The sequence below is a fragment of the Pelodiscus sinensis genome, chromosome 19 (assembly GCF_052426305.1).
Source record: "Pelodiscus sinensis isolate ZL-2025 chromosome 19, ASM5242630v1, whole genome shotgun sequence".
NCBI classification, from domain to species: Eukaryota; Metazoa; Chordata; order Testudines; family Trionychidae; genus Pelodiscus; species Pelodiscus sinensis.
The window spans coordinates 6,709,782-6,737,538 of NC_143070.1; the positions used below are offsets into that span (position 1 = coordinate 6,709,782).

Consider the following 27,757-nt stretch of genomic DNA (forward strand, 5'->3'; position numbering starts at 1 on the left):
CACCATGAATTTATTTAGTTCTCTTTTAAACCCTGTTATAGTCCTAGCCTTCACAACCTTCTCAGGCATGAAGTAAGTAACTGAAAAGAAAGAGGTGTAACAGCATTGTGCAAGAGGGTTTTTCTTGTGCAAGAAAGGGCAGTGTAGATGCTCCTTCTTGCGCAAGAGCCTCTTCTGAAAAAAATGGTGGCTCATTAGGTATGCAAATGAGGCACGGCAATATTCCACACTTAGCCTCATTTGCATATTACTCGTGCAAGAAGCCACGAGTGTAGACATAGCCTTAATCTCCTCTTTTCCAAGCTGAAAAGTCAGTCTCTTTCATCTCTCCTCACATGGGACTCTTCCAAACCCCTGATCATTTTAATTGCCCTTCTCTGAACCTTTTCTAATGCCAGTATATCTTTTTTGAGATGAGGCGACCACATCTGTGCACAATATTCAAGATATGGGCGTACCCTGGATATATATAAGGGCAATAAGACGTTCTCCATCTTATTCTCTATCCCTTTTTTAAGGATTCTTAACATCCTGTTTGCTTTTTTGACTGCCGCTACACACTGCATGGGCATCTTCAAAGGACTATCCATGATGACTCCAAGATCTCTTTCCTGATTCGCTGTAGCTAAATTAGCCCCCATCTGAGGCTGTGTCTACACTGGCAAGTTATTCCGGAAAATCAGCTGCTTTTCCGGAATAACTTGCCAGCTATGCTGCTCCCGTTCGGGCAAAAGTCCTTTTCCGGAAAACTGTTCCGGAAAAGGGCCAATGTAGACAGCAGAGATTTCTTTTCTGCAAAAAAGCCCCGATTGCGAAAATGACGATCGGAGCTTTTTTGTGGAAAAGCACAAAAAAAGCACTAGATTGGCACGGACGCTTTTCCGCAAAAAGTGCTTTTGTGGAAAAGCATCCTGCCAATGTAGACGCGCTTTTTCCGAAAATGCTTATAACGCAAAACTTTTCCGTTATAAGCATTTCTGGAAAATCATGCCAGTGTAGACGTAGCCACAGTGTACGGATAGTTGGAGTTAGTTTTTCCAATGTGCATTACTTTACATTTATCCACATTAAAGTTCATGTGCCGTTCTGTGGGAAATCTTTTTGAAGTTCTTCACAGTCTGCTTTGGTCTTAACTCTCTATAACAACAAACTATACTCCTGTGTTTGCGAACTAACTCCCATTCAGCTGTCTCCTTACGTAGTCGGGTGATACAACTTTTTTGCGGAAGGGTGGCTACTTTTAAGTCCATTATTGACTGTCCAGGGAGTCCCACACACAAGCCCATCAGGGAACGTGCTAATCCCCCCGGACACTTAATAATGGATTTTACGTAGCCATCCTTCTACAACCCCCAGGTGGGACACATTTGCAAATGTCTTTATGCAGACTCAGAAGAGGATCCGGGATTCTTTTAGACCCATAAACCACGCCTGGCCAGCGCGGCGTTTGTAGCTACAATAATTCCCTGCATCCAGTCCCGTTTAGCAGGCGAATCCATCTTATCCAGCAGGGAAGCGCTGCCTTGTCCCTGGGGAACAGGTCTAGGAAGCGGGCTCAGGGCAAAACCTCCCCCCCCCCCCCCGCGCCGCCTGCAGCGATGTATCTGCCCCGCCCCGACACGTCACCTGCCCCCCCGCAGGCGCCGCGCCTCCCCGCCTCACCTCGGCTCCTCCGATTCCTCCTGCGGCCCCCGGCGCCGCCCGGAAGCGGAAGCAGCAGCCGCAGCGCGGCGAGTAACCGCCCCAACGGCTCCCTCAGAATTCGCGCCTCAGAGCGCGCGCGGCGGCGGCGGCGGCCCCGCCACCGCCTTCTTCCCGCGCGCGCGCGCGGGCTCGGCCCGGGGGCCAATCGCAGCGCAGTTGGCGGGGCCTGAGCCGGGGTAAGGAGTGACTAGCGGGTCAGGCCGCGCGTGCGCAGCGGCTCAGGGACTCCGGTCCGGGGCCGGCGCCAGGGCTTAGCTCAGACGGGCGGGGCTGCAGGTGAGGCGCGCGGGCAGCAGGTTTGTAGAAAGCGGCTACCTGTGGCGGTTGCGCTACTTAGGAGGGCACGGAGCATGCGCAGTAGCTCGGCTGAAGCCCTGCGCCCTGCCCACTCCATGGAGTTTTTGCTCTGTTCCTAGAAGGGGGAGGGAGGGGGGCTACACAGAGGAGGGGGTGTGAAGCGGCTGCAGGAAGGGTGAAAATAGTCACCCCCGTGGGAGCGAGGCACCAATCAAAGGGGGGGGGGCTTTTAAAATTTGCTTAAACCCGCGTCTGTATAATTTACGCCAATCAGACGCACTGAGCATCCTCAAGTTGGACTGCAGATGCCCCTGCCCTTAGCTCTGCCCTTACGATGTCGAAGTTTTTTTTCTTTTCCTGACTGCATTTTAAAAGCGTTAACAATGGGGGAAAAAAGAGGGGGGGGGGGCTAAACCGAGGACGTGAAGTCTCATCACATTTCACAAGTTTGTGTTGTCCGCTGTCGCTGATTTGCACGCCCCTCCCTGCAACCCCTTTTCATTGTAGCTTTGCGCCTTTGCAAATGTTACTTCAAGGCCGGTCGCTGCGGTGGTTGCTTTTGTTTTAATAGCTAATGCTCAAAACCCCGGGAGTCCGTGGGAATTCTTTCTGTGATTGTCTGACAGCGCTTGCTGCCTTTTGTTTTTCTTGTTATAGCTCTGCATTCTGGAGGGCATGCTGTCCATGCACGCAGGCTAATGAAAAACCTTCCCACTGCCCTGCTCCCAGTCTCTGCTTGAACCAAAGTGGATACGTAGACATTGGGAAAGACACACCTAAACCCCCCTGAAACCTCCCCTAGCCTAATGCGCATCACTCCATTCATATAGGCTGTGTGTACACTGGGCCACTTATTCCAGAAAAGCAGCCGCTTTTCCGGAATAACTTGCCAGCTGTCTACACTGGCCGCTTGCTATTCCGGAAAAGCAATGACGATCTACTGTAAAATTGTCAGTGTTTTTCCGGAAAAACTATGCTGCTCCCGTTCGGGCAAAAGTCCTTTTCTGGAAAAACTGTTCCGGAAAAGGGCCAATTGTAGACAGCACAGTAGTCTTTTCCACAAAAAAGCCCCGATCATGAAAATGGCGATCGGGGCTTTTTTCCGGAAAAGCGCATCTACATTGGCCATGGACGCTTTTCCGGAAAAAGTTCTTTTCCGGAAAAGCATCCTGCCAATGTAGACGCGCTTTTTCCGGAAATACTTATAACAGAAAACTGTTCCGTTTTAAGCATTTCCGGAAAAGGGTGCCAGTGTAGAAAGCAGGGAAGCACAGCTTGATGGGAAATCCCTGCTCCAGATGCTGCTAATGACCCCTTTCCTACACACACCCAGATCAATAAGTAATCAGGCTAATTCTAGGAAACACTTCTCTACTGTATCCAAAGTACAGTACTGAAGCTGCCTAATTGATTATGTAAGGCAGGTATGGAGGGTGTACGGTCCGCAGGCTGGGATGCCCTGAACTCCCTCCTGCCCCCTACAACAGGGCAACTCAGTGTTGGCACTCCAGCCGTCTGGGGGAGGGTCTCCAAGGCTTGTTGCCCCCTCTACTATCTGAGGCTGGAGCACCAGTGAGCAGGGGTGGATGAGAGTTTTGCGGGGCTCAGGGCAGCACAATTTCATATTCCCCCCCCTTTGGAGGAAAAATAGAAAAAAGGCATCAAATGTGCAAATTGAAGGCTATTTTCATATTAAATGTGAATTGGGTAAATTTGATAGAAACTTAATTTAGTTGGACAATTTTTATTTTAATTATCTTGTAATTCATTCTTAAACAAAATTCTGCATTAATAATTAAAATGTTAAGTCTATTATAGCTGTCTAGCTCTTTTGGCAGCACATTCTTCAATTATGTCGTTAAATTCCATTTCTTTACACAGGTGATTTTCAATTGATATAATCGAAAGACCTACAAAATGCTCCTGGCTCATAGTAGATCTTAAGTAATTCTTTATTAGTTTCAGTTTAGAGAAATTTCTCTCTGCTGAAGCTACTGTCACTGGACTAGTTAGAAGTATCCTAAGAGCAATATAAATATTAGGATATATGTATTCCATATTGTTCGAACAAATTATTTGCAAACAATCATGAACTGTAATACAACTCTCTCTTTCTTCTCCTGACCTGCCCCCCTCCTCTCAGCACAAGCCCCTTCCTCCCCCACCCCTTCCCCTTCTGCCTTCCAGTGTGCGGGGCTGGCATCTGTGGAGCTGCTCCAGCTGCTGGCCCAGGGCCAGGCAGAAAGTCTCCAAGAGACACATGAGACCGTAGTAACCACAGAGCTTGAAGCCCCAACGCTCTGGGTGGGACCCGCACACAGAGGCACCAGAAGCCACATTTATCCTCCAGGCTCACCATCCCACATGCCTGGGAAATGTAGCTCCCCAGAGCAAGCCGCGTGGGGCCAAATTTGTGATTCCTGCGTCTTGGGGGCCATTGACCCCTAAGAAACAGACAGATCTGGGCTGCTCTTAGGTGAGAAAGAGAGTTGGGATTAACATGGTTGCTATGACTGGGAGATGTGGGTGACCTATAGAAAACATCAGCATTTTTTTTGGAAAATCCACAACAAAACTTGGGGGGAATCTATCACCTCAGTAATGCCAACTCCTTTAGAATTGAGGCTCTGATTATCCAGCACCAGCTGAGGTAGAGCAGGCACTGTGTGCACATGTCTGATATATTTTTACCAAAACTCCTGCTTGCCCAAAGGTTTCTCAGCCTTTTTTTATAAGCTTCAGAGGGGGTAACCGAGTTAGTCTGTAAGGGTATGTCTACACTACAATGTTAGTTCGAATTAACGGACGTTAGTTCGAACTAACATTCATAGCCGCTACACTAGCGCTCCGCTAGTTCGAATTTGAATCAAACTAGCGGAGCGCTTAGTTCGAACTAGGAAAACCTCATTTTACGAGGCTTAAGCCTAGTTCGAACTTACTAGTTCGAATGAAGGGGTGTGTAGCCCCTTAATTCGAACTAGTGGGAGGCTAGCCCTCCGCAGGTTTCCCTGGTGGCCACTCTGGCCAACACCAGGGAAACTCTATGCCCCCCTCCCGGCCCCGGACCCCTTAAAGGGGCACGGGCTGGCTACGGTGCCCGTGCCAGGTGCAAGCCTGCCAGCACCCAGCCAGCAGACCCTGCACCTGGCACGGCACAGAGCCACCCACCCGATGTCCTCCAGCCCACCCCCTCTTCCCGGGACCAGGCTGGCGGCTCCCGGGAGCTTGCCCTGGACCGCAAGAGGCGGGCACCTTCCTGGGCTAGTGCGGACATCGTGGACCTTGTCCACGATCTCCGCACTAGGCACAGGAAAGTGGCCGTCTAGGGCAGGAGAGCTGCCAGCCTGGCCACCCAGGAGCAGGTGTGCATGAAAATCAAGGGGGTCCACTGAGACCCCCGACCCTGAGCCCTGAGCTTGCAATGGCCGTCCTGGGTCAGACCAAAGGTCCATCTAGCCCAGTAGCCTGTCTGCCGACAGCGGCCAACCCTAGGGACCCTGGAGGGGATGGACCGAAGACAGTGACCAAGCCATTTGTCTCGTGCCATCCCTCTCCAGCCTTCCACAAACTTTGGGCTGGGACACCACTCCTACCCCCTGGCTAAGACTACTCCATGGACCCAACCTCCATGACTTGATCTCACTTCCCTTTAAACTCTGTTCTAGTTGTAGCCTTCACAGCCTCCTGCAGCAAGGAGTTCCGCAGGTTAACTATTTGCTTTGGGAAGAACAACAACTTTCTCTTACTAGTTTCAAGCCTGCTACCCATTCCTTTCCTTTGGTGTCCTCTAGTCCTTCTTTATGGGAACTCATGAAGAACTTTTCTGAATGCACCCTCCCCACCCAACCCCTGCTTTTAGAGACCTCTATCCTGTCCCCCCTCCGTCTCCTCTTTTCTAAGCTGACCAGTCCCAGTCTCTGTAGCCTCTCTTCATCTGGGACCTGTTCCCAACCCCTGATCATGTTACTTGCCCTCCCCTCTCCCAGCCTTTCTCTTCCCCTCTCCCACCTCCTTTTCCCAGTCTCCCCCAGTTTTGTTCAATAAAGACAGAGTCAATGTTGGAAGAAACGTTATCTTTATTTTCTACATCAATAAGAAGGGGGGCTAGGGAAGGGTAAGTGGAAGGAGGTGAGGGAGGAATGGGGTACGAGCCCCCGATGGGGAGGACTGGGCTGGCTCTGCGGGCTTCTGGGGGTGGAAGCTCTCCTGCAGCCCCCCGATTACCCCCTCTCCCCAGATGGCAGCCTGCGGCAAGTGCAGCCGGGCTGATGGCCGAGTGGTGTGATGTGCCCAATGTGGGTACTCCGGGCACTCCAAGCCAGAACTTCTTTGCAAGCGGGGCACCCCTGAGAACTGTCTGTCCGGGGTGGGGGTCGGGACCCTTTAAGCGCAGCCCTCGGCTAGCCTGAGACAGCATCTCCACGCTCTAAGTCCTCCTCTGATGCCCTGCCGGCACTGCTTCCGGCCATCCTTAAGCCCTGTTCAGAGTCCACTCAATGTGGACTTGCTAGTTTGAATTAGCAAAACGCTAATTCGAACTAGTTTTTAGTTCTAGACGCGTTAGTTCGAATTAGCTTAGTTCGAATTAACTAATTCGAACTAAGTTAGTTCGAACTAGCGCTGTAGTGTAGACATACCCTAAGGTTACGTCTAGACTACAGGCTTTTGTTGACAGAGGCACCAGAAGCCGCATTTATCCTCCAGGTTCACCATCCCACAGCTGCTACATCCAGTTCTATAGACAAAGCAAGCCGCTTTGTCAACCTGAGAGTGTAGACACAAAGAAAAGTGTTGATAAAATAATGCCTTCTGTCAACAGAACTCTGTCAACAAACGACGTTATTCCTCGTCGAATGAGGTTTACTGCCGTTGACAAAACTGCTGAGTTCTGACGACGTTATGTCGACAGAGCGCGGCGGTAGTGTAGACGCAGGTATAGTTTTGTCAACAAAAGTCCACTGTGTCTCAACAGGGACCTAGACCTTGAAGGGTATCCTGAATCTCTAGCTGGAGTCATGTCCACTGCGGCCAGGTGTGAGGTGACCGGAACGGGACTTCCTGCAGACTAAACGGGCGTAAGCATTTGTAAGTGCCAGTTAGTCTTATATGCATTGCTTTTCCTATGCTGAGATTTGTATTAGTTTGCAGTAGCTGTGTAACTATTTGCCAGTATTAAGCCTGTAATAGTAGTGATGTAGTAAGATTAATAAAAGCCACTATCTATCCCTAATCAACTCTGTCTTTAAGCGAATCCACAACCCTGTTGGGCCCTGGCTCTGTGGCTTGACACCCTCCTTGTCTCCAAATCAATCAGTGCCTGAGGGAGGGGGATCACACACAGTCTCTCGCTCCCTGCCCCCACCCTGCAAGGGAGCACCACGCTTAGTCACCTGCCAGCTGAGCAGCAGCTGGTGGTTGACTGTCAGTGCTGAGACCCTTGCAGGGCAGGAGGAGACTTCACGTGCTCTCCCACATGCAGGCTAATTAGGGCTTAGGAACAGGGAGAGCACGCAAAGTTTTCTCTTCCCCTGCCAAGAGCACGTGACGCTTCTAAGCTCTGTGTATTCCTTGCAGGGTGGGAGAAGACTCTGCTTGCTTTTCTCCTGTCCCCAGACCTTGAGTGGCCGGGGGGCAGGGAGAATTGCACAAAATGTCTTGCTCTCTGCCCTCCAGCCCATAGCGCTTAGAGTTCCTCCGCTGTCCCTAAGCCCTGATTGGCCTGTGGGTGGAGGAATGGCAGGGCCTCCGTGGGGTAGATCAACCCGCTTGGTGGGCTGGATTCAGCCCACAGAGGCCTGCCCCTGGTCTGGGGCATGGTGCTGAGCTCACCCAAGGTGGCTGCCCCCTTCTTTCTGCAGGGGAACGACTAATGCATATTCGCCCATGTCTGTAAAACACACACTTGCTTAGCAATGAGGTTGCAGACTCTAATGCTGTCTCAGATGCACAATGAAACATTATTATTTAAGAGCTCTGAGGCAGATTGTGGGGCTAACGCTGCTGCTTTGCCATGACAGGTCTTTGCATCTGAATGTCAGCAGCTCCCTGTCTGAGTGCATATTATGGAGAAGCAGCATGAAGGGGCTGTCTCTGAGGTGTGATGCTAAAGGTGTGAAGTTAAAGCACACAATGAACAGCACCTTCAATCTCAGAGATTTCACTGCTCAGTCAGTTCAGTTTCCATATGGGGTTTGGTTTCAAACAATAAATAGGGTGAAAGTCTGAGAGCTGGCTGGCTCCCACTGGATTAGTCTGTGCATGGTGAGAAACTGCTGGATCCCCAAGGGCTCCTCAGTCTAGTGGATATAGCTCAGTGAGAACCAATAACTGGAAACTGAAGCCAGACAATTTCAGGCTAGAAAGCAGGCACAGAGGTTTGATAGGGAAGATGATTAGTCCCTAAATCAACTGGCTAAAGGAAGTGGTGGATTCACCATCTCTTGATGTCTTCAAATCAACACTGGGCGACTCTCTAGAAAATATGCCTTTGGGAAATAGAGCTTTCTGCCTGGGTAACTGGACTAAATGTAATGGCATGTCCCGCAGAGGGCTCAGACTACATAACCAATGTTCCCTTTGGACACTGTGAATCTATGAGATGTAGGATCTCATCCTGCAAACACTCACCACACGTGTTTAAAAATAAGCATCTGAAGGGTCCCATTGACTTTACTAAATCTCTGTGGTGGAGAGGGTTTATAAAGTGTCCTTTGGTTTAGCCCGGGCCTAGGTCTGTGCTACAATTGAGGAAGATTTAGGGGCTTTAACTACAGGAGCCTAAACTTAGCCACCTACATCCATGTTCAGACGCTTGAATAAGTGGCTTGTTTATCAGAAACACTGAGTGCTTGGAACTGAATCCCATTGTTACAGGCACGATAAGGGTACGTCTAAACTACATGCCTCCGTCGACGGACGCATGTAGATTAGACAGATCGGCAGAGGGAAATGAAGCCGCGATTAAAATAATCGCAGCTTCATTTAAATTTAAATGGCTGCCCCGCTCTGCCGATCAGCTGTTTGTCGGCAGATCGGGGCAGTCTGGACGCGCCGCGTCGACAAAGAAGCCTTTCTTGATCGGCACAGGTATGCCTCGAGAAATGAATGTGGATTTGGAATCTAACTTGTGTGTTGTTTATGCAATGTTGAGACTCAGCATTTGCCCAAAATGGCAGAGTCTAGCATGTGTGTCACCAGGACAGTCTGGGGAGAATGGGGTGTGGAAAAGATTAAAACCTCTTCTGAAATGTCTCCAATTGCCCTTCTCTCCCTACTGACAAGCTGCAGAACACCCATGTCTTGCTCCAGTTCAGCCCATGGCCTGCAAAGCCAGGGACAGGAAATGGCTGTGGCGGAGCCGGTGACTTTCAAGGAGGTGGCTGTGTATTTCTCTGTGGAGGAATGGGCTCTGCTAGACCCAGGCCAGAGAGCCCTCTACTGGAATGTGATGCAGGAGAATTACGAGGCTGTGAGCTGGCTGGGTAAGGATTCCTGTCCCCTTGGATATCAGGGGCTGGGTGGGCTCTGGAGTGGCTGGGTTGGGTTTGGTTCAGGGTCCCTCACACCTGATCTTGCGGGGTAGAGGGCACTATCAGCCCCAGTAATATGGCTCCTGTGTGAGAGACTGTCCCCTCCACACCTCATCCCAGGGGAAGCAGGTTGAGGGACATAACAATGGTGCTGCTCTTCCCACAGCCAAGGTCTCAATGTACTTCCCCACCATTTTGCCCATGTTGTAACTTGGACAGAGATGTCAGTGGAAGGGCCCAGGCAGGAACGGCAGATACCAGAGTTCTGGGGCTGGTTATGGCTGCTGTTAGTGCCTGTAGGATACCTCTTGTGCCAGTGGGCTGAGCCCCTGGATGGAGGATGTGGTTCCTGGAGTCCTTTCCTGCCTGTGGCTGATCTCTGTGACTTGCCAGTTCCTACCTGTGAGAGGGGCTGGGTGCTGGGGCTGAGGGAGGGTAGATGAGGCAGTTCCCGCTATGCGAGTGTTCTGTGGGGGTAGCTGTGTAATAACTAAACGTGAGCGGAGCTCTTCCTGCTTTTCAGACACTGCGTGTGGTATCTGGAGACTTGCATTTAATTCCCTGACCTGACACAGACTTCCAGTGAGACCCTCGACAAGTCACTTACACTGCCTATGGCTCAGTCCCCTGTCTTTGCAATAGCTATTATAGTATGTCCCTGTTTCACAGGACAGGGGAAGGATAAATACATTAAATATGGATGATGCTCTGTGCCATATAAGCACCCAGGTAGCACACTGGAGTCCAGTCACCTGTGGAACTCCTTACCAAAGGGTATTGTGAAGACCAGGACTTTAACAGGATTCAAAAAAGAACTAGATAAATTCATGGAGGATTGGTCCATCAATGAACATTAGCCAGCATGGGTAGGAAGGGTGTACACAGCCTCTATTTCTCAGAAGCTGCAAATGGATGACAGGAGAGGGATCACTTGAAGATTTCCTGTTCTGTTCACTCCCTCTGGGTTATCTGGCATTGGCTGCTGATGGAAGACAGGATACAGGGCTAGCTGGACCTTTGTTCTGACCCATTATGGCTAGTGTTATGTTCTTGTGCTTTACACTGGAGATCCCAGGTGTTGCTGTGACTGATAATCTTTGCTTACTGTAGCAGCTGCAGTGCCGTATGAATCGCTGCTAGTGCCACAGAGCACCATTACAGCTGATCATGGTGGCTTTTTCTGGATCTCTGATGCCAGCTGCACTGACAGAGCGAGCGGCTTGCCCATGCAGCACAGCTCAGGGTTGTCGCTAGAGAAAGACACAGGGCTCTGTTCAGGGGCTAAGGCGCTTAGCCAGGTTTATTGTAGAAGGAGGAGTGTACTAGGCTCATGTGCTGCCTCAGCCCATCCCTCAGCAAAATCTCTCAGGGTATGTCTACACTACAATGTTAGTTCGAACTAACGGACGTTAGTTTGAACTAACATTCATAGCCGCTACACTAGCGCTCCGCTAGTTCGAATTTGAATCGAACTAGCGGAGCACTTAGTTTGAACTAGGAAAACCTCATTTTACGAGGATTAAGCCTAGTTCGAACTTACTAGTTCGAATTAAGGGGTGTGTAGCCCCTTAATTCGAACTAGTGGGAGGCTAGCCCTCCCCAGGTTTCCCTGGTGGCCACTGTGGCCAACACCAGGGAAACTCTATGTCCCCCTCCTGGCCCCGGACCCCTTAAAGGGGTACGGGCTGGCTACGGTGCCCGTGCCAGGTGCAAGCCTGCCAGCACCCAGCCAGCAGACCCTGCACCTGGCACGGCACAGAGCCACCCACCCGATGTCCCCCAGCCCACCCCCTCTTCCCGGGACCAGGCTGGCGGCTCCCGGGAGCTTGCCCTGGACCGCAAGAGGCGGGCACCTTCCTGGGTTAGTGCGGACATCGTGGACCTCGTCCACGATCTCCGCACTAGGCACAGGAAAGTGGCTGGCTAGGGCAGGAGAGCTGCCAGCCTGGCCACCCAGGAGCAGGTGTGCATGAAAATCAAGGGGGTCCACTGAGACCCCCGACCCTGAGCCCTGAGCTTGCAATGGCCGTCCTGGGTCAGACCAAAGGTCCATCTAGCCCAGTAGCCTGTCTGCCGACAGCGGCCAACCCTAGGGACCCTGGAGGGGATGGACCGAAGACAGTGACCAAGCCATTTGTCTCGTGCCATCCTTCTCCAGCCTTCCACAAACTTTGGGCTGGGACACCACTCCTACCTCCTGGCTAAGACTACTCCATGGACCCAACCTCCATGACTTGATCTCACTTCCCTTTAAACTCTGTTCTAGTTGTAGCCTTCACAGCCTCCTGCAGCAAGGAGTTCCGCAGGTTAACTATTTGCTTTGGGAAGAACAACAACTTTCTCTGACTAGTTTCAAGCCTGCTACCCATTCCTTTCCTTTGGTGTCCTCTAGTCCTTCTTTATGGGAACTCATGAAGAACTTTTCTGAATGCACCCTCCCCACCCAACCCCTGCTTTTAGAGACCTCTATCCTGTCCCCCCTCCGTCTCCTCTTTTCTAAGCTGACCAGTCCCAGTCTCTGTAGCCTCTCTTCATCTGGGACCTGTTCCCAACCCCTGATCATGTTAGTTGCCCTCCCCTCTCCCAGCCTTTCTCTTCCCCTCTCCCACCTCCTTTTCCCAGTCTCCCCCAGTTTTGTTCAATAAAGACAGAGTCAATGTTGGAAGAAACGTTATCTTTATTTTGTACATCAATAAGAAGGGGGGCTAGGGAAGGGTAAGTGGAAGGAGGTGAGGGAGGAATGGGGTACGAGCCCCCGATGGGGAGGACTGGGCTGGCTCTGCGGGCTTCTGGGGGTGGAAGCTCTCCTGCAGCCCCCCGATTACCCCCTCTCCCCAGATGGCAGCCTGCGGCAAGTGCAGCCGGGCTGATGGCCGAGTGGTGTGATGTGCCCAATGTGGGTACTCCGGGCACTCCAAGCCAGAACTTCTTTGCAAGCGGGGCACCCCTGAGAACTGTCTGTCCGGGGTGGGGGTCGGGACCCTTTAAGTGCAGCCCTCGGCTAGCCTGAGACAGCATCTCCACGCTCTAAGTCCTCCTCTGATGCCCTGCCGGCACTGCTTCCGGCCATCCTTAAGCCCTGTTCAGAGTCCACTCAATGTGGACTTGCTAGTTCGAATTAGCAAAACGCTAATTCGAACTAGTTTTTAGTTCTAGACGCGTTAGTTCGAATTAGCTTAGTTCGAATTAACTAATTCGAACTAAGTTAGTTCGAACTAGCGCTGTAGTGTAGACATACCCAGTACTCCTATTGCCTGGAAACTGGCCGGTGGGGGCTGGGAGGTTTTTCTGGGATCCAGGGCCAGTGTGCCAGCCCGCGGACCCCCCCCTACCAGGACCCTCGGGCACACAGTAGCAGCTATTTTAAGTACAGGGCTATTCCATACGTCTGTCTGCACTGGAGGGAGGGGGAGACTTTATGTGATCTCCTCCACCTCCAATACAATACTGAGCTCCTGGTGGCCATAAACAACCAACCAATAGGAGCTGAAAGATTATTCTGGAGCATGGGGGCAGCCCAAGCCTCTTCCTCCTCCTGGAGGTGAGAGCCACCTGGAGGAAACACCCTTCATTTTCAAGCAATCTGGGGCTGCAGCAGGCAGGGAGCCCAGCCTGCCTTGGGGGTGCTGCAAGGCTGCTGTCTGGAAGATGCTTAGGTAAGCGCTTCACAGCTAGAATCTGCCTCTGGCACACCAGCCCCTCTGACATCCCAAGTCCCTCCCCCAGGTCACCATCCAAACCCTTTGCACCACCCCCCCCCCCGCCTCAAGTCATAACTTCCTCCCAGACTCTGTATTCCCACCTGTATCCCTCCTCCAGGCCAGAATCCTCTCCTCCACTCACCTCCTCCCTGACCCTTCACACCAATCCCCTGACCCAGGCCACAACCCCATCCTTCAGCCAAACTCCCTCTCAGACAGCACACCCTCTCCTGCACCCCAATCCCTTACCCCATGCGCCCTTCTGCACGCAACCTCCATGCTAGATCCCACACTTCTTCCGCAGCAAAGTGTGGCCCTTGACTTGGAGTGACCCCCCACCAAAAATTATTACCGATCTCTGATGTAATATCTAGACTCATACATTAACCCAGAATGGCAAAGTCTAGCACAGCGTTTCCCAGCCAGGGTTCCGTGCAGACCATCATCAGGGGTTCCGTGAGAAATCGTGGAATAAATAAATAAAAAATATATTTCTTACAATGTAAGCTCACGCGCGCGCGCACACACACACACACACAGACAGACACACACACATATAAATAACAGCTCTTTACAAATACATTTTCTTGACAATAATTTAGCAGTAATTGAATTGCACTCCCTGCTGTCAACTTTTTCTGGCCAAGCAAATGTTTTCGTAGCTGGGGGTGTTCCTCGGGATATGAAAAATTCTTTTAGGGTTCCTCCATGAAAAAGGTTGGGAATCATTGGTCTAGCATATGTGTCAAGAGGGACAGAGTCTGGGAGGAGTGGGGGTGTGGAAAGGATTAAAACCCCTTCTGAAATGTCTGTAATTGCCCTTCTCCCTCCTACAGGTTGCAAAACACGCATGTCTTGCTCCAGCGCAGCCCATGGCCTGCAGAACCAAGGAAAGGAAATGGCTGCAGTGGAGCTGGTGACCTTCGAGGAGGTGGCTGTGTATTTCTCTGAGGAGGAATGGGCTCTGCTGGACCCAGGTCAGAGAGCCCTCTACTGGGATGTGATGCGGGAGAATTATGAGGCTGTGAGCTGGCTGGGTAAGGATTCCTGTCCTCTCGGGTATCAAAAGCTGGGTGGGCTCTGAAGCAGCTGGGTTGGGTTTGGTTCAGAGTCCCTCATTGCCCCTTACTCCTGACACTGGGGGGCATCAGCCCCAATAATCCTGGCTCCTGTGTGAGAGTCTGTCCCCTCCGCACCCTCTCCCAGGGGAAGTAGGTTGAGGGACAACAAAAAAAAACGTAAATGATTAATAGTCCTGCAGCACCTTAGAGACTTACAAAAAAATACGTAGATGGTATCATGAACTTTCACGGGCACAATCCATTTCTTCGGATGAATGGAGTTAAGGGGTCCAGGTTGCAAAGTAAGTAGCAGACAGAGAGAGAGGGTATGTGGAGGGAAAGAGAAGGGAGAAAAAAAGTCAGTTAGCATGTCCATGCTAAATGAAGCTGATAGTGGGTTCTAAGTACACTTAAAGTACCTGGTGCTTGGCTGTTTATGACATTATCATGTGGAATGTAGTGGGTAATCCAGTTAAGGTCTTTGTTTAAACCTGTATTGGAGATATCAAACTTGTAAATGAAATTAAGTTCTGCAGCTTCACTTTCAAGCTGGTTTTTGGAATTGGCTTGCAATAATATGGTAACTTTGGGTATGTCTACACTACCACCCTAGTTCAAACTAGGGTGGTAATGTAGGCATACCGCACTTGCAAATGAAGCCCGGGATTTGAATTTCCCTGGCTTCATTTGCATAAGCCAGCCGGCGCCATTTTTAAATGCCGGCTTGTTCGAACCCCGTGCCGCACGGCTACACGCGGCACAGGCTAAATATTTCGAACTAGCAAGCCATTCCGCACTATCTAGCCCGTGCCGTGTGTAGCCGCGCGGCACGGGGTTCGAACAAGCCGGCATTTAAAAATGGCGCCGGCCGGCTTATGCAAATGAAGCCCGGGAAATTCAAATCCCGGGCTTCATTTGCAAGTGCGGTATGCCTACATTACCACCCTAGTTTGAACTAGGGTGGTAGTGTAGACATACCCAAAGTTACCATATTATTGCAAGCCAATTCCAAAAACCAGCTTGAAAGTGAAGCTGCAGAACTTAATTTCATTTACAAGTTTGATACCTGCCAGGGAAGATAATGGAACAAGTAATTAAGGAATTCATCTGCAAATATCTGGAAGATAATAAGGTGATAGGTAACAGCTTGCATGGATTTGTAAAGAAGAAATCATGCCATACCAATCTGATAGCTTTCTTTGATAGGATAACAAGTCTTGTGGATAAGGAAGAAGCAGTGGACGTGGTATAACTAGTCTTTAGTAAAGCATTTGACATGGTCTCACGTGACCTTGTTATCAGTAAATTAGGGAAATACAACCTAGATGGGGCTACTATAAGGTGGGTGCATAACTGGCTGGATAACAGTTCTCAGAGAGTAGTTACTAATGGTTCAGAATCATGCTGGAAGGACATAACAAGTGGGGTTCCACAGGGGTCTGTTTTGGGACAGGTTCTGTTCAATATCTTAATCAATGATTTAGATATTAACATAGAGAGTATGCTTATTAAGTTTGCAGATGATACCAAGTTGGGAGGGGTTGCAAATGCTTTGGAGGATAGGGTCATAAATCAAAATGATCAGGACAAACTAGAGAAATGGTCTGAGGTAAATAGGATGAAGTTTAATAAGAACAAATGCAAAGTACTCCATTCAGGAAGGACTAATCAGTTTCACACACAGAGAATGGGAAGTGACTGTCAAGGAAGGAGTACTGCAGAAGGGATTTATGGGTCTGTGGCATAGTGGGATGCTGTCTGCTCTATGACCCGGGGTCCTCCTGGACTGTGATGTGAGATTCTCACTGACTCTCCCAAATGTGTATTAACCCAGACACCCAGGCTCAGCCTCCCAGGGGGAGAGACAAAGAGAAGAAGGCGGAGACCAGCACCTGGCTGGGGGGCAGGGCTGGAAGAGAGTTTTAGTTTCTGTCTGGAATCATGGACGAAACAGCCTAAATTAGGGGGCTGAGATTTAGGAGCCCAGTCTCCCCCATCTCAAGGGGGGTTGAGGCATCCTAGGCCTGGTCCTGTAACCAGATTACATCTCTGCTGTGCTGTTTCCTGGAGAAGCAATAAACTCCCTCTATTCTACTGGCTGGTGGAGTCTGTTCGTGCCGCTACGGGGGTGCAGGAGTCAGGGGATCCCCAACGCGCCGTCACAGGGTCATTGTAGACGACGAGCTAAATATGAGCCAGTAGTGTGACCCTGTTGCAAAAAAAGCAAACATGATTCTGGGATGTGTTAAGAGGAGTGTTGTGAGCAAGACATGAGAAGTCATTCTTCCAGTTCTGCCTTCTCCATTGCCATGTCCATCTCAACCTCAGTCCAAGTGTAAACATTTTCAATATATAAGGCAACACCTCCTCCCTTTTTCCTCTGCCTATCCTTCCTAAACTAACTGTACCCTTCTATACCAATATTCCAATTGTGTATATTATCCCTCCAAGTCTCTGTGATATCAACTATGTCATAGTTGTGTTTATTTATTAGTACTTCATGTTCTTCCTGCTTATTTTCTATATTCCTTGCATTTATATATAGACATGTAAGATACTGATTTTTGGTTTTGCCCTTCTCCCTCCTTTATCTCTGCTATTATAGCCCATGTTCCCTCCCATTTCTGGCCAGTTCCCAGGTCTTCATGTTTTTCACTTACCTGTTGGCTTTAGTCACCTTTAGCATCAGGGTTGTTACTAAAGAAAGACACAGGGGCTAAGGTGCTTGGCCAGGTTTATTGGTGAAGGAGCAGGATAGTAGTGTCCCAGCTCCCTGGCACAGGTACAGCAAGACATGTCCCACCTCGACAATGGTACTGGCTCATTAGACCCTCTGGTGAGTTCATGGCAAGCTCCTACTGAGAAATCCCATGGGCTGTCTCTTTAAGACACTGCAAGCTATCCTGCCCTGTCCCTGAGCCCTGTAGTCTCCCCTCCCCTGCTCAGTGCAGATGGGATATATAAGCAGGGGAAGGGGGAGCGTGTTTGTGTGAGGCTCAGAATGTGTGGTTGTGACAGACAGATTGTGTGACCTGGTTGCTGGGGACATCCCACAAGCAGAGCACTCATCTATAGGAAAGGCCAGCCGTCACTGTTCAGACTGCAGCAGCTCGGACTTCTCCTGAGCCGGGCTGTGTCCCCTTTGCCCTGTTTTGTGGAGTTGGGGTACAGAGGTAGGGGCCACTCTGACGTCAGCAACCCCCCCCCCCCAAACACACACAGACGCTACACAGCTGGCAGGAGGGAGCAGCTGCAGGAAAGTGCAAGGCGGGGGAAGGGCTCCTATGCACATGCTGCCAGCTGTTCACACTCTACTGATCAGCTGGGCAGTGTGTGACTCTCTCCTTCATGGCCACACATGTGTGTAGCTTACAGGGAGCATAGGTGGAGGGGACTCATTGTTCCAAACAAAGCCCCTAACACTGCAAGCTGAAAAGCACAGGGGCCAGATGAAGTTAGCGTCACATTTCCTTGCCTGCTGTGATGAGCCCTGGCAGGCGTCATCCACCATCTTTCTGAAAGATCCATGGAAAAGTCTGTCCAGTGGGCAGGGCTCGACAAATCGCTGTTTCTACTCGCCCATGGCAAGTAGGTTTCTTCTTCGAGTGGTTGCTCATGTCTGTTCGAATTAGGTGTGCACACCACGTGCACCGTGTCTTCCAGAGCGTTTTCCCTACTCGCCCATGGCAAGTAGGTTTCAGTTGGTCACCCCGTCACCGGAGGCGCACGCGTGCGCAATGCGGGTCATGCGCGGTGCAGGGCTAGCGAGTAGATTTTGCCGCCATTTGTCAAGCCCTGCCAGTAGGGATGAGATTTCCATGGCCCATGGGTTTTGTTGCTGGACCATCAATCTGAATGCTTCACTCACTGTGTGCTGGGTGGATTGGATGGAAACTACATTGTGGGTGTTTCCACAGCAGCCACCATATCTGAAATACAGGTTTCCACAGCAGCCGCCATATCTGAAATACAGATCCATATTCATAATGTGAGTCAGAAAAATGATGTCCCCTTACCAACAGGATAATCAGTCACCACATCAGAATGTTCCCATTCGTACCACTTTGCATGAGGTTTGTTGCAATGTACCACAGTGACCTACGTGGTCATGTTTTAATCCTATAACGTCACAGGTGGATCTTCCCAGCACTAAATCAGGTTGGGAGAATGGGTCTGGCTGAAGGTGTGAGGAATGTGCTCTCAGGACAGGAAAAAGCGAATGATAGATTCTGTGCTTGTGAGCAGGGAACTAATGGTAGGCCAGGCTGGCCATGAGAAGGAGGTTGGGGAACACAAAGAGGCTGCTGCTGCTGGCAGAGTAGAACCCAGGCAGCAGAAGAGGAGCTCAGCTGTAGCAACAACCACACACCCTGGAGAAGCAGCACAGCCCAACACCGCCATGACCACCAGCTATTGTGAGCAGCTGGCAGGGCCCATGCAGGTACAGGCAGTCAGGGCCAGGAGTCTGGAACCTAGGCAAGGTCTGAAAGAGCTACCTGAGGATTCACTTAGCTGCTCAAACAACTTCCTCTGTCTCCTCCTGTTTCAAGTAGAGCATCTGAGCCAAAGAGCAGGGCGAGTGAAGCCCTCCAGCCAGGAGTTTTGTGGACAGAGCTCTTTGGGAGCTAGAACTCTGTGGGGTCCTTCCTCTCCCAAATTCCTGTTATCTCCCATGTGGCTGCTGCAGTATGAGCCCTGCTTGTGGGTTTGGGTGTCAGACCTGCAAGCCCTCACTAGAGCTCCCCTTCTGAGCAGTATATTCCTCTCCTGCCCTGGGATGGAGGGATGAAATGGGCCATGAGGGAGATTTAGGTGTACCCTACAAGGTGTAGCAGAGAGCTCGGCTCCCCCAGAGAATCAGCAGGGGAATTTGTCAAGCAGAGGTCATGCACCATTCCTGCAAGTGAGTGTGTCATGAGATCTTGTACCATCCAGAGCCCAGTCTCTGCAAAGTTGGTAAGGAACCTCTCTGGGTGAGCAACTCGGATTCTGGCTCTGGAAATAGTAATGGCACAGACCTTAATAAACAAGATCAGCACTTGATTAATTGATCCCCATACAGGATTTCCAGTCTTCAAAACTCATGTGATCTCCTGGGTGAAGCAAAGGGAGGAGCTGTGGATCCCAGATCTCCACGGCTATGTGGAAGGGGAGATCATTAACGACACCCACACAGGTGAGAAATCAGCTAAACTGACTCAGAAATTTCTGTGTCCTCATAGTAGGTGTCTCTTGTATATTTTTATTAACTCTAATGAACACAGGAGAACCCACACAGACCTTCAGCCTGTCTTCAGCTCCAGAGGGTGAGGGGAAGGCTGGGTCCTCCCCTCTGGAGAGGAGTTGAGGAAGGAGAATTTAACTCAGCTCATGATTATTAAACCTTTCCAGCCATTATTTGGGTGTGTTCCCCCTTTTCTAATCCATTTTCAGAGTTTTCCTTTAGCTAAGTACTGAGAGTGACTCCTGCCTGGATTTTCTCTCTGTCCCAACAGGTGATGGGATGCTGAGTGAGAACAATGAGGAGAGTCTTCAGCAAGAAGAACCAGAGCAAGTGGCTCCATTTGGGCTATTACTAGGAAGATCTGAAGGATATGTTTCCCAGAGTTCTGAGCAGAAAGAGAGCTGTGAATGGCAGCAGGGAAATTATCCAGGAGAGGGACAGAATAAATTCAGTCACAAGAGCAGAGGGGAAAAAAGAAGTCAGTGGTTTCTGGAACAGAAAATCCCCCATCAACAGCCATCCTCCACTTGCAGTGACTGTGCAACTCTTATTGAACATGAAAGAACCCACACAGAAGAAAAGCACTTCCAATACTCTGACTGTGGGGAAAGCTTCAGTCAGGGCTCATACCTTACTAACCATCAGATAATACATACAATAGAGATACCCCATAACTACTCTGATGGTGGGAAAACCTTCAATAAGAGTTCAGCCCTTGTTATAAATAGGAGAACCCACACAGTAAAGAAACCTTTCAACTGCTCTGACTGCGGGAAAAGCTACAGTTGCAGGTCATACCTTGTTATTCACAGAAGAATCCACACAGGGGAGAAACCCTTCAGCTGCTCTGACTGCACAAAAAGATTTTATCAGAGATCACACCTTATTACCCATAGGAGAACACACACAGGAGAGAAACCTTTCAGCTGCTCTGACTGCGGGAAAAGCTTCAGTCTACACTCAAATCTTGTTAGACACAGGAGAACCCACACGGAGGAGACACCTTTCCATTGCTCTGACTGTGGGAAAAGCTACAGTTGCAGCTCACATCTTAATACATATTGGACAAGCCACAAAGGGGAGAAACCCTATGACTGCCTTGACTGTGGGAAAAGCTTTAGTGAGAACTCAGACCTTGTTAAACATAAGAGAGCTCACACAGAGGAGAAACCCTTCAACTGCTCTGACTGTGGGAAAAGCTTCAGTAGGCGTTCAAAACTTGTTATACATAAGAGAACCCACACAGGAGAGAAACCATTCAACTGTTCAGACTGTGGGAAAAGCTTCAGTCTGCGCTCAAATCTTGTTAGACATACGAGAACCCACACAGGGGAAAAACCCTACATCTGCTCTGACTGTGGGAAAAGCTACAGTTGCAGCTCACACCTTAATGTACATTGGAGAAGCCACAAAATGGAGAAACCCTTTGACTGCCCTGACTGCGGTAAAAGTTTAAATGAGAGCTTAGACCTTGTTAAACATAAGACAGACCACATAGGAGAGAAACTCTTCAACTGCTCTGACTGTGGGAAAAGCTTCAATAAGAGTTCACAACTTATTTTACATAGTAGAACCCACACAGGAGAGAAACCCTTCAGCTGCTCAGATTGTGGGAAAAGCTTCAGTCTGCGCTCAAATCTTGTTAGACATAGGAGAACCCACACAGGGGAGAAACCCTTCAGCTGCTCTGACTGTGGGAAGAGATACAGTTGCCGCTCACACCTTAATGTACATTGGAGAAGCCACCAAGAGGAAAAAGCTTTTGTCTGCTCTGATTGTGGGAAAAGCTTCAGAGAGAGCTCAGACCTTGTTAAACATAGGAGAGACCACACAGGGGAGAAACCCTTCAGCTGCTCTGACTGTGGGAAAAGCTTCGATAGGAGTTCACAACTTATTTTACATAGGAGAACCCACACAGGAGAGAAACCCTTCAGCTGCTCAGACTGTGGGAAAAGCTTCAGTCTGCGCTCAAATCTTGTTAGACACACGAGAACCCACACAGGGGACAAACCATTCAGCTGCTCTGACTGTGGGAAGAGATACAGTTGCCGCTCACACCTTAATAAACATCAGAGAAGCCACAAAGGAGAGAAACCCTTTGACTGCCCTGACTGTGGGAAAAGCTACAGTAAGAGTTCAGACCTTGTTACCCATAGGAGAACCCACAAAGGGGAGAAACCCTTCACTTGCTCTGACTGTGGGAAAACCTACCGTCAAAGTTCAGATCTTGTGACACATAGGAGAACCCACACAGGGGAGAAACCCTTCAGTTGCACAGTCTGTGGGAAAAGCTTCAATCAGAGATCACATCTTGTTACTCATTGGAGAACCCACACAGGGGAAAAGCCGTTCACTTGCCCTGACTGTAAGAAAAGCTTCAGTCTGCGTTCAAATCTTGTTAGGCATAAGAGAACCCACATAGGAGAAACCCTTCATCCGCTCTGATTGTGGGAAAAGCTTCATTTGGTGCTCCTGCCTACTATCCAACAAATAATACGTACAAGAGAGCCACCACTCTGATTGTAGGAAAGGCTTCAAACACAGGTCAGACTTTGTAAAAAAATAAGAGAACATACACGAGAGAGAAACCCTTCAGTTGCAATGACTGGGGTGGGGGCAGCTCAAATCTTATTAGACATTGGAGAATCCACACGAGGGAGAAACCCACTAACGGGTCGGCAGTCCTCAGCACATGTGCCACAAGCAGCATGCGACCTGAATTCCTGTGGTATATGGGGTGGGAGCTCAGGCTCACCCCTCCCCCTCATGCAGTCAGGAGCTCATGCTGTGTATCCAGCCTCAGACACGCAGCTGCAGGCTGCAGCAACTCTCTAAGGGTATGTCTACACTACAAAGTTAGTTCGAACTAACAGACGTTAGTTCGAACTAACTTTCATAGGCACTACACTAGCGCTCCGTTAGTTCGAATTTAAATCAAACTAATGGAGCGCTTAGTTCGAACTAGGAAACCCTCATTTTATGAGGATTAAGCCTAGTTCGAACTAGCTAGTTCGAATTAAGGGGTGTGTAGCTAATTCGAACTAGTTTTTTAGTTTGGATCCATTAGTTCGAATTAGCTTAGTTCGAATTAACTAATTCAAACTAAGTTAGTTTGAATTAATGTTGTAGTGTAGACGTACCCTGACTTCCTCCTGGGGTGTGGGGCAGGAGATGTGCATATGTGTCCCTGCCCAGCCTGTGCGTTCAACTCCTGGAAGCCAAGGGGTTTAACAGCCCCGTTCCTTGCTAAAGGCTTCTTGCTTCAGGAGAGAGCTGGGCTAGGTCTGCTCTAAAAAGCTGGGGCTGGGAGGCTGGTCACACATGGTGTCACAAATCATGGGTAGTGTGAGTGAATTAACAGTAAATGAGCTGAAGCGAGGCCATGCTGAGGTCCAAGCAAGAACCCCAAAGGTTTATGGACTTGTTTACAACTTTGAGAAGAGAACTGTGTAAGAAGAAAAGACTATGTGTGCTGAGGAGACAAAACAATACAGAAGGAGGCAATGTTCCAGAGAAGGGGTAACAAAGGAGAGACCTAATCAAGGACATTCTATTGTTTATAACTTGTGGTGAGGCAAGCAAAATTGGGTGGTGTATGCAGGATGCTCCAAGATCAGTTGTGAGAACATCTGCAGAAGGTGGTGGGGGGAGGGGGGTTGCAACTTATGGACATCACCCAACCCGGACTGTGTAACCAATAGATATTATTCCACATGGACTGATTTCCCCTCCCCCGAGGGGTTATATACCACACCATTTTGTCCCACGAGTTGGAAACCATCAATTCATCATATTAGGGTGACATGTGCGTCGGACTTCTGCCTCAACCAAATTAATCAACATTACCTGGGGTCTGGCCAGCCCCAAAGGATGAATGGAGTGTGTGTGTGTGTGTGTGTGTGTATGCGCGTGTGCTGAATTAACAATTAGGCTGTTAAATTGGGTTAGGGATTAGATTTAGATTAATTATTCTATTTAAATATTGCTTTTAATGCTTGATGCCTTTTGATATCTTTTAATGCAGTTTTAATTGCTTAGTATTAAATGTGTCTACATATAGGGCTTTTAAAACTGCTCCTGAATTGTTTGCAATAAAACTTGCTAAAGGTATGTTTAAGGTACCATGGAAGTCTCTTTAGTTCAGCGTTCACAGAACAAAATGTGTATTGTGATATGGCTTGATCAATCGGATCACAGCGCCCTCTTCTGACAGTGGTGTGAATTGGAACTTGAATTGGAAAAGATACCTGCCTGCTGTTTTTCTGTGTGTGAATTTTAAGCCAGGAGCTGGGGAAACCAGATGAATTGAACCAGGGAGAACTACCATGCCTATAAAGAATACGAGGCATGGAAATGGACTGGACCTAGAAGCACGGGTATGTAAGTAGATAGATATATAGGTTATTTTCTTTGTTTTGTTATTTGGTTAAACTCTGTGTTAAATCCATGTGCCTCGCCCTGTCTCCCCCCTCCCCCCCATGCACTGTAACCATAAACTCAATCCCAGGAATGAATTTCTCTGTGTTTGTAATTTGTTCTTTTCTTGGTTACTTTCAAACATCTAGCAATCAAGTATGTCTTTTTGTTTTGTTAATAAAATAACTTTTTTAAAGTTGATTTTGATTCTTGTGTCCTGGAAGGTAATAGGAGGTCTGCGTGTGTAAGCTGACCTCTCCGTTTTTGGCAATTGGAGACTGTAGGTTTTCTTTTCTCCCCTCCCCTCTCCCCGAGGTCTCTTGTGGTGGAAGAGCTTGGGGTACCCCTCTGGAATTAGTTCCAAATGCTGCTTCCTGGGTTCAAGAAAAAATGAGTTTGCACTTGGTGGTGGCAGCCTAGCTCCCAAGGCCAGGGAATCTGTGACCTTGGGGAGCTTTTAAGCAGAAGCCTATAGAGGCATGGTATTTTTAAAGTCTCTTGCGGGCCCCCATCTTCTGCACTCAGAGTGCCAGAGTGGGGAACAGCCTTGACACTATCACTGGAGATATTTAAGAGGAGATTAGACATTCACCTGTCAGGGATGGCATAGATGGTGCTGGGTCCTGCCATGAGGATGTTCCCAATTCCCTTCCAGTTCTATGATTCTATGGCGACCTACAGCTCAAAGCAAGGGCCATTTATTAATCAGCAATTAAGAAAATAAGGGAAAATGAGAGGCTAAAAGAAAACACACAGCCCTGTTCTGTGGCTTGGGGACATCACACCCATGCATCTCTGAAATGTAAGGGAAGTTCAGTCTGTTCCTCGTGTGTCCCAGGCCTCCCTCCCAGTGTTCGGCTATGCTGCAGGACAGACAATTGCTCTAGCAGTGGCCACAGGGGCTAGGTAGTAGGACTCTCCTCAGTGTTAGTTCCCCCTCCCCCCAAAGGGGTAATGATCCCCTCCAAGTGTGGCCTGCCAGGCCTTTGGACTGGTGGGGCTCTCTGTCCCAGACTCTGAGCACAAGGACCCCTCACTCTCCCCAGCTACTCACCACATTTGCCTCTGAACTGCTCTAGCTCCACTCTGCCATGGCACTGATGCTGGTCTGCCTCCAGCCCCCTGGATTGATTCTCCTTGCTCTAGTGGCTGCAGCCTGCTCCCAGCACAGGTGAGCTGTCTGGGCTGCTTCTGCAGCCTTGTACCCAGCCCTGTCCTGCTGCTTTCTGCCTCTCTCTGGCTGGCCCAGCTTTGCTCCCCAGCTCATCTACAGTGTCTGCTTTCACCCTAGCTCAGCCCTGCTCTGATCCTGGCAATTGCAGCTTGTGTGCAATAGGATCCTCCCTGCTCCAGGCTCTCATTAGCCTTCCTACCCTGTCAATCAAGTTGACCTGGAGTATTGGCCTCTCCCCATTACACCCTGGAGACTGTCCTATTGACCCTTCCCCGTCCTGTTGGGCTAGGGGCTGTTTAACCAATCCTCCCCCACCCCCATGGTGAGTTTTAGTGAAGGGCCAAAAGACCCCTTATACAGAATAAGATATTAATACAGTTGGCTGTTTTAGCTGTTACACAACAGAGCCCCATTGGTCACATTGAGTTGAGATGGGGCCAGATCAGATCATCAAAAATCTGGATAATCAGGAGAACAGGGAAGTGAGAGACTGAAGCACAACCTAGCCTCCACAGGAGGAATCACCTGCTTGTGCTGGTTGGTGGGTTCTGGCTCATTTGCTGGGCCTTAAAGAGAATCACAAAGTCCTGAGTCTCCTCCCTGTGACTGGCCTCCCCAGCTCAGCCAGTCAGCACTGAGATTCTGAAGGGTGGAATAGTGAAAGTTCTTTCCCTAAATGGCCCAGGGATGGCTTTGGTCACCAGTGGGGATCACTCTCAGAGCATCTGCCTGTCCTATTTCTTTGTGATGACTTCCCACCACCAGGACTAGAGAACAGCCTCCTCCCCACCAATGAGGAGTGAAGCAGGGGAAAGGGAAACCAAATAAGACAAAACCCAATGGCTATGTCTACACTGTGCATTGTTGTTGCTCAAGAAAAGATGCAAATGAGGCGCAGGGATGAATATAGCCATGCCTCGTTTGCGTACCTAATGCAAAAGGAGGCAGGGAGACCCAGAGCAGCCAGGATCCACACCAGGGGTGGGGTCTCATCCTAATGTCCTCATTCCACAAGGAGTAACGGTAGTTCGAATTAGAGATCCTAATTTGAACTACCTATTCTGTGCCGCATGTAGCCGCAGGCACGGAGTTCGGACTAAGGGACATTTAAAAATGGTGGCGCCCAGGAAGATGCAAATGAAGTCCGGGATATTTAAATCCTGGGCTTCATTTGCAACTTCGAATGCCTACATTAGCCTCCGTAGTTCGAACTAAGGGGCTAGTGTAGACATACCCATAGATACTTGAAAGCTGCTCTCGTCCCTTTTCGGTCTTCTCTTTTCCAAGGTAAATAAGGCCAATTTCTTCAGCCTTGCCTCATATCTCATGTTCTCTAGACCTTTCATCATTTGTGTTGATCTTCTTTGGACTTTCTCCAGTTTCTCCACGTTTCCTGAAATGTGGCACCCAGAACTAGACATGATACTCCAGCTGGGGCCTAATATAGATGGCTCATTCCCTGCCTAGGGGACGTGCAACTGGGTGGGTTAATTTCCAGTCCTCCTGTTTATTCTTTTCCTAAGCCAGGAGGGCACAGTAATTCTGATGGAGGCCCTGCAGGAAGGCAGCCTGCACTGTCCCCTGCCTGCCCTGAGACTGCAGGGCTGTGTCTAGACTGGCCACTTTTTCTGGAAAAGCAGTTGCTTTTCCGGAAAAACTTGCCAGCTGTATACACTGGCTGCTTGAATTTCCGCAAAAGCATCTCATGTAAGATGGCCAGTGTTTTTGCGGAAACACTATGCTGCTCCTATTCAGGCAAAAGTCTTTTTCCGAAAAACTTTTGCGCAAAAGGGCCAGTGTAGAAAGCAGAGATTTGTTTTCCGCAAAAAAGCCCCAACTGCGAAAATGGCGATTGGGGCTTTTTTGTGGAAAAGCGCATCTAGATTGGCCACGGACGCTTTTCCGCAAAAAGTGCTTTTGCGGAAAAGCGTCCTGCCAATCTAGATGCTCTTTTCCGAAAATGCTTTTAATGGAAAACTTTTCTGTTAAAAGCATTTCCGGAAAATCATGCCAGTCTAGACGTAGCCCAGGTGTTAAACAGCTGTCCAGCCCATCCTAGAGGTGACTGCTTTTCAGCGTGCCTGAAGCATCACAGCACCAGCAATGGACCGGACAATGGCTCCGTGGCATGGCTTGCTCATGACTGCTTCAGTCCTGTTGGATGGGCCTCAGCCTCTTTTCTTCCCCTCCCCCGCTTTTCAGTGGGGCTGTAGACTCTGGGGGAGAGGGCTGGAGGCAGGCAGAGGTGTCTCCCTGCAGCAGATGTAGACACGTCTCTGTATTGTTCATTTTCTCATTGAAGTTTTTAGCTTTGTATTGAGTCCTTTTACATGGAAACTTTGTATTACATCTTGGTAGAATAGTCCCTAGGACAGAGGCAGAGACTGTCCCTGTGGGATGAATGAGGTGGGAATGGATAAGGCAGAAGGTGAGCACCTCTGGGCAGTTGCAAAGGTTGGAGAGGGGATGGAAGCCAGATCCGAGATCAATAAGCCCTGGGAAGTGGGCCCATTGAAAGGAGACTGGACCTGTGGATGCCTTGGGGGTCAGCAGCAAGGGCCTGCTTTGGGAAGCCCCCCTCTTTGGAAGTGAATGTGACAGCATTGAGACACCACCCAGAAGCAGGCGCCACAGACACTAACTGCAGATTC

The 27,757-nt window shown here is 49.5% G+C and overlaps 2 protein-coding genes across 7 annotated transcripts in view; one reads left to right on the forward strand and one right to left on the reverse strand.

The window, feature by feature from the left end:
- Positions 1-1,800, reverse strand: part of LOC106732380 (uncharacterized) — a 35,713-nt gene extending 33,913 nt beyond the window's left edge. For all 4 annotated transcript variants that reach the window (XR_016347313.1, XR_016347312.1, XM_089770828.1 and 1 more), the window contains exon 1: positions 1,663-1,800. The gene's annotated coding sequence lies outside the window, so the exon portion shown is untranslated. The remainder of the gene's footprint in view (positions 1-1,662) is intronic.
- LOC102448349 (uncharacterized) lies at positions 1,745-24,133 on the forward strand. Of its 3 annotated transcripts, none has more exons than XM_089770747.1 (6): positions 1,745-1,880; positions 6,974-7,086; positions 9,283-9,482; positions 14,068-14,268; positions 19,355-19,468; positions 19,788-24,133. In XM_089770747.1, the coding sequence occupies exons 3-6, from the start codon at positions 9,296-9,298 to the stop codon at positions 21,959-21,961; spliced, it is 2,676 nt and encodes an 891-aa protein (XP_089626873.1). In that variant the 5' UTR covers positions 1,745-1,880; positions 6,974-7,086; positions 9,283-9,295; the 3' UTR covers positions 21,962-24,133. The 3 variants fall into 3 exon arrangements, with proteins under 3 accessions (XP_089626873.1, XP_089626875.1, XP_089626874.1); XM_089770749.1 differs by having other exon boundaries at positions 9,289-9,482; XM_089770748.1 differs by having other exon boundaries at positions 1,860-1,980.
- The last annotated feature ends 3,624 nt before the right edge of the window (positions 24,134-27,757 follow it).

Bases quoted from the DNA above. Each gene is read 5' to 3' on its own strand.
- LOC102448349 (XM_089770747.1), top strand. From the start codon at position 9,296: ATGTCTTGCTCCAGTTCAGCCCATGGCCTGCAAAGCCAGGGACAGGAA. The intron at 9,483-14,067 runs GTAAGGATTCCT...TCCCTCCTACAG, and splicing joins CGAGGCTGTGAGCTGGCTGG to GTTGCAAAACACGCATGTCT. The intron at 14,269-19,354 runs GTAAGGATTCCT...ATCCCCATACAG, and splicing joins TGAGGCTGTGAGCTGGCTGG to GATTTCCAGTCTTCAAAACT.